The 12096-nt window shown below is 43.8% G+C and overlaps 1 protein-coding gene across 1 annotated transcript in view; it reads right to left on the reverse strand.

Annotated features, from left to right (window-relative positions):
• Positions 1-287: 287 nt before the first annotated feature.
• The window catches only part of pxdn (peroxidasin), a gene marked incomplete at its 5' end in the record, with an annotated part of 48231 nt that continues 36422 nt past the window's right edge, over positions 288-12096 (reverse strand). Inside the window, 8 exons of the mRNA XM_080042523.1 lie at positions 288-2997; positions 4330-4443; positions 6435-6567; positions 6806-6917; positions 8694-8902; positions 9127-9261; positions 9480-9976; positions 10120-11126. Of these exons, the coding sequence (XP_079898649.1) occupies positions 2854-2997; positions 4330-4443; positions 6435-6567; positions 6806-6917; positions 8694-8902; positions 9127-9261; positions 9480-9976; positions 10120-11126 (2351 nt within the window). The 3' untranslated portion in view covers positions 288-2853. The remainder of the gene's footprint in view (positions 2998-4329; positions 4444-6434; positions 6568-6805; positions 6918-8693; positions 8903-9126; positions 9262-9479; positions 9977-10119; positions 11127-12096) is intronic.

Raw genomic sequence — 12096 nt, forward strand, 5'->3', positions numbered from 1 at the left:
CTTCAGAGGAGTGTTCACATATGACTAAGTCCTGACCAAGAGGACAGAGTTCTTTTGTGTGAAAGACCCTTAAGGTATAGCTCTATGGTTTGGACTTCATGAGATGATAAGCAGAGAAAGTCAACTTAAGAGCCAACCTACAGGGTTTTAAGATGGATTTGACAATTCAAAAAGTATTGTGGTATTACACAAATTAAAATCCCCAAATGTCTGAGCATTGTATTTTAGTTTCATCTCATCTGTTGTCACACAGCAGCTGAGAAAGAACAAGCACCAACATGCATGACTTGAATTCAAATGTGGCTTATTTATTTATTATTACTGTTGAGAGGCATACAATACAGTGCAAACCATTCTTTGGCAAACGTACAATACAAATGTCATGATAGGTACTATTATATCCACATTGACCACTGGTTAAGGGACAGTGTAGGTAAAGCATGTTCAGTCTTGCAGAGCAGTGCATTCCATTGACACTTGGAAGTTTTCTTAATTGGGAATAAAAAGAGAGGGAACTATAATGAAAATAGAAAAGAATAATGAACTAATGCAACAGATATTTGAATATGAAGACTGGTAACAAAGAGAGCTCACAGTGCTTTGACAACCAAACTTTGGGAAACTTGCCAAATGGATTTAGTCTGTTAAAGAGACAGAGACAGAGAGACACACACATTCTGAAAGTATAGCATTCAGATCAACACGCACACATTGAAGCACATGAATAGGTACATATTGGTGTTGTTGGAGAAGGCACAATTAGAAAGTAATGAAGAGAAAAATACACAACTGTAAACACACAGTTTGATGTACAAACCTGTCCAGTATATTTAAACATATGATATGAAACCAATTCACCAGTGCAACTGCCAGCCCCGTAATCCATCTGGAATCCTGAATGGAACATTCCGCAGAGTATTATTTCTGTTTAGTGACAGATGCTTGCTCAGGACGTTACCACGTAAAGAAAACAATGGAAAGGAACACTGCAGCTGCAGCTGCTTTACCATAATGAAGAGCAAAGCAAAACAGGAAAACACAACGGGAGTTATGTTACACTAAGCAAGCAAGTGCATGGGGTAGAATGAGTGACATTTGTCTATGTACAGTAACATGTGTAAGGCCAGCGGCCAGGAGTCAGTGGAATAAGTCTGTCTCACAATAGCAAGTTAATGGAGGCCTGTTTTGATTGACATTGTATCCCAATCATCAGCGTCCCTCCCCCACCATTCCCCATGCTTCCCCTCTCATATGGCTTCCATTAGAGTGGAATGAGGGTCAGAGGGCTGGAGCAGTCTGCACTCACACATGCTCTGCTCTAAGACGTCACCCTGCTCTCTAAATCTTTAACACGGCAAAGAAACATGAGTAGGAGAGCATTCCTAACCCATCTATACACTGACTGTTATCACAAAGGAAAAGATTCAATCATTGTACACACACGATGAGCAAAATATAAAGGGAAGGTGGAATCAAAGTAATGCATGCAAGCGTGTCCTTGTCTTAACTGGAGCTATAGAGCTTCAGGTCCACCACAGCAGAGAAGAGTCAACAGTTACGCTAACAGTCCTCCTAATGTGTGTTGTCTGTGGACTAAAGACTATACATGAATACAAATCAGGCCAGAAGGAGAATACTGCTGTGGTAAAGCTAGCAGTAACAAAGGATACATCCTGACCTCTTTACAACATTCATACATAGTTTCATAGATAGACACATGCTATTTATGTCACTTTAGAAAATAAGTCATACATTTGGCTTTACAAGACTGAAGAAAATACTGGGACAAAGTTCACAACATTACAGTGGTAAAATGGTTAGTCTTTCTCTGCTTTCTGAAAGCAAAATGAAACTTGGAAAGGAGCACAACAGTGCAAGAGCTGGTTTGAGTGTCCTGCAATGGGGAGCACGACACGGCTCCACCTCACTCAAGTTCAGGACAGGCCAGCAGAGACGAGAAGTACATCAACTAACAAGTTGTCCATGGATAGAGGAGCAGTAATCAGTAGACATCTATTTTGCATTACAAACATTTCATAGGGTTCACATTATCTTCATATGTAAGCATTTTTATACAGAAAGGGAGAAGGAAGTACATATTCATAACATGATATAAAGCACCTTGGATTAAAAGATGAAGTAAATCTATTCATAAAAAAGTATTTAGTTCAAGGAAAACCATCCTCTCAATTGTGATGTATCATAAAAAGGCATATACTGAGTGTGTATAGGTTGCTTTGCATATAAAAAGACAATACTTTGAAGGTTTGCATGATGTGATTAATGAATAAAAAAGGGGAAAGATAGCACCAGTTTTCGGCATCTCTAACCTGAGAAACATTTTTGAGACAACAAAATGGCTTCCGCCTTTCAATCTACTTCCCTTTCCTGCTTATCGACGGCAAGTGGCCCTGCGTTTTGTCACTAAGTGTTAGTCGCAGGAGAGCAAACACAGTGGCTGTTTGTTAGCCTTTAGAAGCCTCTATGGACTCCATGCAAAGAGAAGAGGCTTGTCCCTCTTGTTTACAATCCACCCATTCATCCATCCATCCAGCCATTGCTTCAGGAATAAATCCATTTAGTGATTGCTGGCTGGTTGCCAGAGGATTTCAAAGCGAGCCTCAGGCTGCTGGCCCTGGAGGGGGCAACAATCCAAAGAGAAAATAAAAGCTGGCCTCCGCCCCTGATCAACGCAAGAGAATACAAAATGAAACAAACACAAACTGAGGCTATCGGGTCTATTGAGGCTATTGGTGGCTGTGGATGAGCACACCTTCATGAGTCTCATCCTCTGTCTGGATGTCTGTGTGTGAGTGTGTTACTGTCAGCCAGTGTTGGTCGGGGTCCTGAGGGTTATTCATGGCGGCTTTCTGCTTTCTGGACCTTCTCTACATCTGCCTGCTCCAGACACAGAGGGCAGCAGGCTCCTTTTAGCTTGACGGGACTTTTGCATTCAGCTGGTGGACAAGACTCAACAAAGCACGTCACCTGGGCATCCTGTAGGGGGCAGACAGAGGCATCAGGTCACTTACTTTATTATACCAGGTTTCCACTGAGCAGGGCAGTTTGGTTTGGTACGGTACGGATTGCTACGGCCCGGTAACCCTAGATCTGGCTTAAGCTTCTGCAGACAGTACAATCACCTGGTAGGTGGGGTTTATGTCGGACGGTCAGAGTAAATACAGTCTATGGGTCAAAGCTGTTGAACGGCGCTGGCCATAGCAGCTACTTAACTACGGTGACATCATAGCAGCAGGACACAGTGTAGCCCACTTTAATTCATTGAAGAGGAAAAACACCAACACATAAACTAAGAGATGCACGCTGACATTATTATCAAATCAACTAGACTCTTCACTCTTGCCGAGGTGATTGCACACGGTTTATCTCTCGCATGGAAATACAATAGACCAAACTGTTCTGACCTTAGTCTTATGTAAGATAAAGTCAGTTATAACAAAGATAGTATGTACTGGAGACTAGGTCGTGCCAACGTATGTTTGTTATGTCTCACTATTGCAACCCTGAAAATCTATTACGTAGGCTGATGTTCGTGCGTTAATAGATTTTGCTATATCTTCTGGAGATTGACTGCATTCTCCAGTCATTTCATGACAATCCCATTGCTGTATTGTTGTCTTGACTCATGTTTGCAAACATTAAAGATCTGTTATAGATGATTGTCTCATCTGGTATTTCATTTCCTAAATCTCATCTTTTAAGACGTTGATATTTCAATATCACGACAGTTTCCCAACGAAAGGGTGACAAAAATAGGCGCAGCACGGTTCACTTACTTTAGTACCTAGTGGAAACACAAATCAAATGTGTGCCAAATCGCACCAAACCGCACCGCTCAGTGGAAACAAGGATTTAGATTAGAATGGATGAAATGTTTAGGGTCACTGTGGAAGAGACTGGCCATCTGCAGTACAGATAGAAAAAGTAACTGGAAAATACAGTATCATCAGAGCTAAGTGGGAGGGAAAGAAAGAACACCAGGAGATCAGATGAGGCCAGGGTTGGCATAGAGCCGTCATTACTTTTACCAGCAGTTGGCATTGAAAAAGGGTCAAAGATAAAGAATGAAAGCCACACAAACACTGTGGAGAGACACTGGTGCCGAGGTGGTGAAACAGTGACTAGAGTGGCAGACAGAGAGAGAGACTGGGGAAGACGGCTCACATAGAAATGTCTCAGATGAACAGCCTGTCCTCAATAAGAAACATGGAGATGTTAGAACATGATCAGCTTCTCAGAGTGTATGCAATGTGTTTGAGTGGTGAGTGAAGCGTCTGTGCTGCATATGGAATGATATATTGAACATACTCTGCATTCACATATGGAACAGGAGTCCTTTTTCCAGCGGTCTCCGTCCCTCCGCTCACGTCCCTCACTGTCAGTGCAGTCGGTCTTACTCAGACGGGCCTCAAGTCTTTTAATCTGCAAAGGGGAAAGGACATTCACATTTACTCAGAGAAGGGTTGTTTCTGGATAGAGCATCACTGCCACGTCTCTCCTCTGACAAAACATGAGCCACATAGGAATGTGTATTCAGTACAATGTGAACTCAAATACATGTCACATTCTTAGAACCATACAAAATCCCCGTCTAAAACTGATTTGCTTTTCTAAACACAGCAATCCAGTACCCTCTAAACACAGACTTTGACCATATATGATCTATTTGTCACCAGCTCTGCTTTTTAAAGGCTTCAGCTGACCGGAGGACAGGGTCAGGGCGATGCTGGGCCCCATCCTGAGGAATTAACTGTGCCAAAGACATGCTAATGGAAAACATGTTTGCATACTGTACGGAGCTTTGAATGTGTCAATGTGTTAGCCTACAGCATGGTTTCTCTACAAAGACACTACAGTCATGCAGCAAGTTAAAGAGTATATCTGGGAGAGCAAATTATGTTTACACTCATGGAACTGGTTTAAATGTACAGGGCAGGGGGGAGCTGCTCAAAGCGGCCATGATTTTTTTCTTTTTATCGCCCATCTTCCTTAACATTAAAACCATTTTACAGTGACCCTATTTGAGTGGGGAAATGTGTGCTCTGCTTCATAAGGATCACAGTTGCATTGACTCCCATATAGACAAGGATTTCTTAAGCCAATCATGAGCAAATAAATTATCAGGATCCAAGCAATGCAGACATCATGCCCCGTTGTGAAAAGTCTGTCAAGTTTGTAGTGGAGCTACACGTTTCCACTGCAAAGTACTTAGTAAGAAAAATGTGCCCAGTCCTACTGCATTTCTCTTTCATTAAAAACAAAAAAGAAACTGACGATATAGTTTCAAAACCACGTTGAGATTCATTAGATTTCTCTTTTTGGCATAAAGTGCATCTCTGCTCAACCTCAAATCGACGCCAGTGGACTGTCAGGTTGCGATGCTTGCTGCTGCCAGACACTCCTGGTTGTGAGCGTGCATTGAAAATGAATGACTGATGGCAGCCACTGACACTTATGGAGCTGTTGGTGTGAATGCAGGTCAGGGTTGCAGTAGGATAACTGTACCCTAACTGGCCAAATGGAGGAGTTATTGGCACCATGCTTCAATGGACATGCATGGGCCCCCCAAGGGGCACCTGTTTACTGAGTTGTATTACTTTAATATGTTAAGTATAGTATTTGCATGACTTATACAGCCTGGTGTCTAAATGTGCTCTGAGGAACTTTCAGTTTTTGTTCATTCTTGCACCCCCTTTGGACAAAAGCAATAGTGTTTTTACAATGCCAGCTGTTGTTCCTGGGTACGCATAAGAATGACAAAGGCATAAAGAAAAACTATATAAAGATAGCATTCTTTGCACTGATGGTCTCATTTGTTGTTACATGTCATTTATGATCATCAGAGGAAAAATTAAACTGTTTCAGAAATATTTCAAAGTTCCTCGTAGCACCTTTAAATTACCATCAGAGACGGTCTCTGTGTTTTGCCACCTAATCCCTAAAACATTAAGATAACCAACAAAAATATCAACCAGGGAATTAAAGGTATAGTGCATCAATCTTTCATATAAATGAATGTCGGATACATTCAAGCCATTGCCAGATGAGTTGACACAAAGTTTATTAAACCAATCAACTCGAACATAACTCTCTAAGTATTTCTCAGTATGGCAGCGTTTACAAACTGGTGTCGCCCCAAGACACTGGTTCAGGAGCTCAGAAAAATCCCAAGAAGCGCCCTAGAAATGTTTCAGGTATTGATTCTACTGTTAAGAAAAAACCTGGACGTACAGCAGAATGAATAACATCCGTTCGCAATCACCGGATGGTTATCTCATGTATATGCAGACAGTGTTATTGTCATTACTCAGAATTCCTAATGGGGGCGACAGAAGGTACGCACTGCAGCTTGAACGCAAGGCAACCAAGGACCGAGCTGAATCTCTATGTGTGGCCTAGATACACAGACTTGCCTGCTTTCGTAAACCTGTGATGGTTTTCTGCATGTCGGAGACAAAGTCCTGAAAGTCAGTTGTTGAGGGCTCAGTGCTTTTTTTGGCCGTCATGGTTACATTTACTTGACTTTCTGTCCGGTCCTCCGCTGGGCTGCAAAGACAAATGAACAAACAAAACAAAATGAGGTTTTACTTTGGACTATAATCACCCTACTGCTCTGTATACAGTGCCTTTCTTCAAACTCGCATTTATTAATGTCAGTGCTGAATCAATGTCACAAAAAACAACCACACATCAGAAACAAAATAGTCACATAGCAACACCACACTGTTCTTCAAAACATTTGGAGTTTAACATTGGTTTTTGACGTGTGTCATGCTGTGTTTACCTGTTCTCCTGGTCAGTGTTGGCAGGACTCTCCTCTTTGTAACTGTGCTCAGCTGATCTGCGTCCTCTAAAGTGGTATGACAGGGCGTTGAACTGGCCCTTAGTTCTGCAGTCTGTCCAACACAATACAACACACTGCTGTTCACCAAAACAATCAATACCACACTGACACAACAAAGACAAACTTGAGTTTAATGGCCACACATAATGAAGGGAAGCACTTGTGCAGTGATATAAGGTCAACCGTTTCTATTGACGCCCACACCTGAATACAGCCCACCACCTGTACACGCATACACACAAGATACAGGAAACTATGACTGCTGATGCTGAAAATAATGCTACACACACACACACACACACACACACACACACACACACACACACACACACACACACACACACACACACACACACACACACACACACACACACACACACACACACACACACAGGTCATGTCCCCGTAAACACCTTGCATCAAGAGACAGGCCATAATAACCCTGAGAAAGGACAAATGAATGGGATCAGACCCTGTACTTAAGAAGGCTTCACCATTATCTGCACAAGTTTAGAGGCGGCTGTTTAGAGGTGCCTTTGATTTGCCAGACTGTCTGTAAAAGACTAGATCTATACACACCATGACTTCCTATCTCATGCTGACAGACAGGCATGAACACATGCACACACACAGACACATGTACACACACACACACACACACAGACACACATATCCACTCACACACATTACAGTAAAGTTCTCAGCAGTGTCCTCTCTTAATTGAGCCATACAAAATTGTAAATCTGGCTACAGCCATACTGACAGATGGACTGAAAACAAGCACCCTAACTATTTCTTCTTCCTCTTTGTTTCTGGCAGGATATTCTCAGTTTGTTAGTTTAGCTCTTTCCTTGTACATTTAGTCAAGGAAGGGTGAGCGCCAAGGTCACAATCTGGGATCAAAGGAGAATAATTAAGAGACACTGTGTGCCGCTTATCCAAATGCTTTTTGTATAAGCCTGTGCACTGTGGTTTGTTCTCCAAAAGACAATAACTTGATGAGCCTATTATAAAACACAAGGACCTTAATATAAAGTGTTACCAAATGTCCTTTTCATTATGAGGTGCTGAGGCCTGAAACAATGTTTATTTTTCCAGTCTATCCCATTTCATCCTGTTCTCCAAGGTTCAAACACAGTCAAGCAACGTTCACACTGAGTGACTGGTGTATTTCACATGAGCCTCACAGAAAAGTTGTTTTAAGTAAATTGCAGTCAACCAACAACCTTGACACTTTCAGAGGGGCATGTAGGTGGCACAATATACAGTAACAAACAGAAGCAATGGTTGAATATATTATGTGGCTTTAATTGACAACCCCTTAATGAAGGAAAAAGGCATATGCTTCTAAAGAATAGAAATACGTGACTGTGAGAGCTAATGGTTCTGTATGTATCTATGTTTTCAGAGTACATCGTCACACTAACCCTGGATATGGAAAACAGCCTGCAGATATTTGTATAGCCCTTGGGATTGACGTTTGCTGGTAATGTGTGTAAATTGATACTGCCGTCCATTACTCTTGATACTGAAGTCACTATAAATTCCCTTGTTTTATTGTGTACTCCTCTACTGTCTAATGTAACCCAATCCAATACATCTCCATCAAGCTTGTCACTTTCATTTTCTGACTGTTAAACACAAGTTGACTCATGATAATTTTTCAGGATATTCGTGGTGTTGTATTCCACTGCTTTCTAGTGAGAGGTGTTTCTAGTTTTATCTTTTCCCATGTATAGAAATAGGGCAGACAAAATATTGACATTTAAGAAGCACATAAAGCAACACGATGAAAGCAATATTATGAGAAGGTCCAAAGTGCTCTTACCTTCACAGCAGTCCTGCCACATGCGCAGGTCTATCTGCGGGATGTCGTCACAGCTGCCGTAGCCATGGGGCAGCTCGGCCACCCTGAACACATCGGGCTGGACGCGTGTGATGTTGTCCCCGTTGTCACACAGCACGCGCGTCAGAGAGGCCTGCTTCAACTGAGTCAGCTGGGCAGGAGTGAACACGCCTGGGTTCTCATACCAGAACCTGAACGATAGAAAAATCTATATGAAATGTCTTTGTTTTAATGTTTTGATTATTTAATACCTTTGTTTTACTGTCTCACTTATCTAAACAATCAGATGATTACAATGTAACAGATATCATACAGCTTACTAACTGAATGGGTAAACTGGTGGCATATTTTGTTATTTTTCTAAGCAATTCGGTTTGTGAATGTTGAGGTGAGACGTGCAGTGACCATACAGTACCTGTCTCCATCTCTCAAGCGCCTGAACTGAGCTGCCAACAAACACATGAGGGTGGGACCCATCCTACTGCCAGGGACCAGGTCTTCAGCCATCAGCGCGGGGAATAGGTCAATGTTCAGAGGACTACCATACAGCCTGTTATAAAGGAAAAACAGACAAGATATTGTCATACAGACATATTATGTACCACACGCTACGATTCTTTGTCTCAAAATGATGGCAAGAATCTTGACTACACTTTTTTAAGAACTGTTCACAGACTAACTGTAGTCCACAGAACGTGTTGTTCCGTTAGTTGTGTTCTGGTCTTAAGCCGAGTCCAACATATGAATAATCATCTTGAGAGTTTATACCTTTGCAGTTTTTCTCTGACATTAGAATTCTTAATTTCATTCTTCAAGTCATCAAAGGTCTGAGCCGAGGACAGGTTACAGAAGGTCCTGTAGTCATTGTATGGTGGTATGCCGTGATCCCTTCCTCTCTGTATGTTCATAGCAGCCAGGTCCAGAGCCACAGCATGGACCATGGAGAACAGCCTCTCTGTCAGCTCTGTGTTCAGGAGCTGTGAAGAAACTCTCATTTTACCAGCAACGCCAAAGAGTCCACGAAGGAGTGGGTCAATGCCTCCCTCATTCACGATGCGGAATGGGGAGAAGAAGGCCCGGTGCAGGGAGATGTGTCCCTGGGGGATAGGCTGGAAGTCCTCGTCTAACCTGTAGAGGATTGGGTTGATGAGGGTGTGCCCGAAACGGAAAGCAGCGGTGGCAAAAGCACTGAGGATGCCTGCGTTCATATTGGGGTTGTAACCAGTGTATGACCCCATTATCTTCATGCCTGCATCGCCCAGAATCTAGGAGATGACAAAGGGAGGGCCACAGTCTCTTTATTATGATTGCTACATAGTATCATATTAATAATGTTATAATCAACAGAGGTTAAAAAGAGAAGTATCATTAAACTAAGCAATATCTGACTTGAGCTGACTTGTGTTACCTTAGGTAGCCAGTGACTGTAGGTGATGTGCTGCATCTGGGCCCCCACTATCTTCCTGGCTTCGTGGTAGATGGTGTCCCCGTCCCAGTGGGGGTTGAGTCTCAGTAGCTCTGTAGCTATGCGGTTGTGTTCCCTAAACCATACTGTGTGCATGGCAGTCAGACCCAGCTGCTCGTTGGCACGGTGATCTCCAGCTAAGAAACATGGAATTGGACTTTCATTCTCATCCCTCATACACTCGGTGGGCGGTCCAGTAGCAAACGGCAGAAGAGGCTTCCCTGTTCGCTGGATGATGCCTTGCCGGAGCAGACCTCTCTGGCTGGCCAGATCGCGGACTTCCTCCGATTCGTGTCGTGAGCTGCCGTATACATTAGAAGCATCGATGTAAGAGGTCAGCTGGTTGATTTGCTCTCTTGGATAGACGCTGTTCATGAGGAGAGAGGTCATCCCACTGCCGCACACAGGTGTGGAGCGGACAAAGAACATGCAGCGGGCTCCACTGCGCAGCTGTCGTGGGTCATTGGGTGGGAACTGGATGGGGAAGCATGGCGGGTCATTGGTGCAGCCTTGAGTGCACAGCTGGCCGTCAGAGAAGCGTGACTGGCTGAGGGCAGCCACTGTGGAGTCCATGTCGTGGTCTAGGAACTGACCCCACTGCATCAGCATGTGACTGTAGCGGTCATCAGGAGTGATGGTCTCTGTTCCTATCATGGTGGTGGACACCAGCCTGGGAAGAGGCAAATTGTATCCATTGTGAAGGCGCTCAGTAGCACCTCTAGGCAGGTTAAAGCCATTATCATACACTGACTTCAGGAGCCGTTCAAAGGCAGTGAGTGAGGCGCCCCACATCGGGTGCTGCAGGTTGTTGCAGGTGCCGTCGTGGCTACGGTACTTCTGGTGGAAGCAGATGTCAGAGCAGTTGTTAAAGCGCCGGTGGGCCGTGCAGCCGGACAGGTTGGCTATCACCTCCAGGAAGTGAGGGGACACCAGGTCATTGTAGCGGAATGCTGTGGAAAGGAAACAGTAGTTCAGCACATGAAAAGTCTGGATACGTGTTAAAAGGCTTCGGCTCTTTAAACTGTTTTAATTTAAGATTTGTAAATATTTCTTGTTAAGTACAACTTCACCCAAGCCATCACTTTGGAGATAAAGTAATATATTGTCTGTTAAAGGTCACCTATTATTTAGTCTGGCATGACCACTTCCGCCAGCGTCTATTCGCTTGCGTCGAAAAGCAACGCAGCCCTGACGCAGCCCCCTCCTTTTCCGGTTGCTGGCTTTCCCCTATTGTGATCCCCCTCAAATTCGGAAACAATTCGCTCACAGTCAACCCGTGTGCTTATGTGCAGCGCTCTCTCTCACTCACACACACACACACACACACACACACACACACACACACACACACACACACAGGGTGTGAGAAGTCACATTACTGTAGACAGAAATAAAGTGTGGCTATACTTCGGGATAATAATATTGGCGGCGGCGGTCCGGGACGCAGCCTAGCTTAGCCTAGCCTAGCTGTCCAACTTTCTACAACTACCCCCGGGCAGAAATACCCTCATAAACTCTGGAAAATGAAGCGTGGGGGTTTGAATTGAGCACCGGACCTTATAACCAGCTAGATTAAGATCCGCCGTTCCCTTTCTTTGGTGAGGGACTAAGCAGCGGTGTTTTAGCGACGGGGAAAGATTCCAACGGCTTCCACTATACCTAGCAACTCTTACGGCTACTTGCTGCAGTTGGTGTAGCGCTCACAACGTCAAAACCCTGTTCTGCCTGTAAACAGACGGACTACGGCTCTGACTACAGCGATAGGAGGTGGTGACATAAGTTCTCGAATGCTAAAAATTCTACTCGACCGCCGTAGCCGTCCTCTCAACCGCCGATGATAATGTTACCAGAGATAACACTACGTGGCTAGTTAACTCCGGTTAAGTTATCCCGTGAGCTCCTCGGGGGCTAAAGTGTATG

The sequence above is a fragment of the Ammodytes marinus genome (assembly GCF_949987685.1).
Source record: "Ammodytes marinus genome assembly, chromosome: 15".
NCBI classification, from domain to species: Eukaryota; Metazoa; Chordata; class Actinopteri; order Uranoscopiformes; family Ammodytidae; genus Ammodytes; species Ammodytes marinus.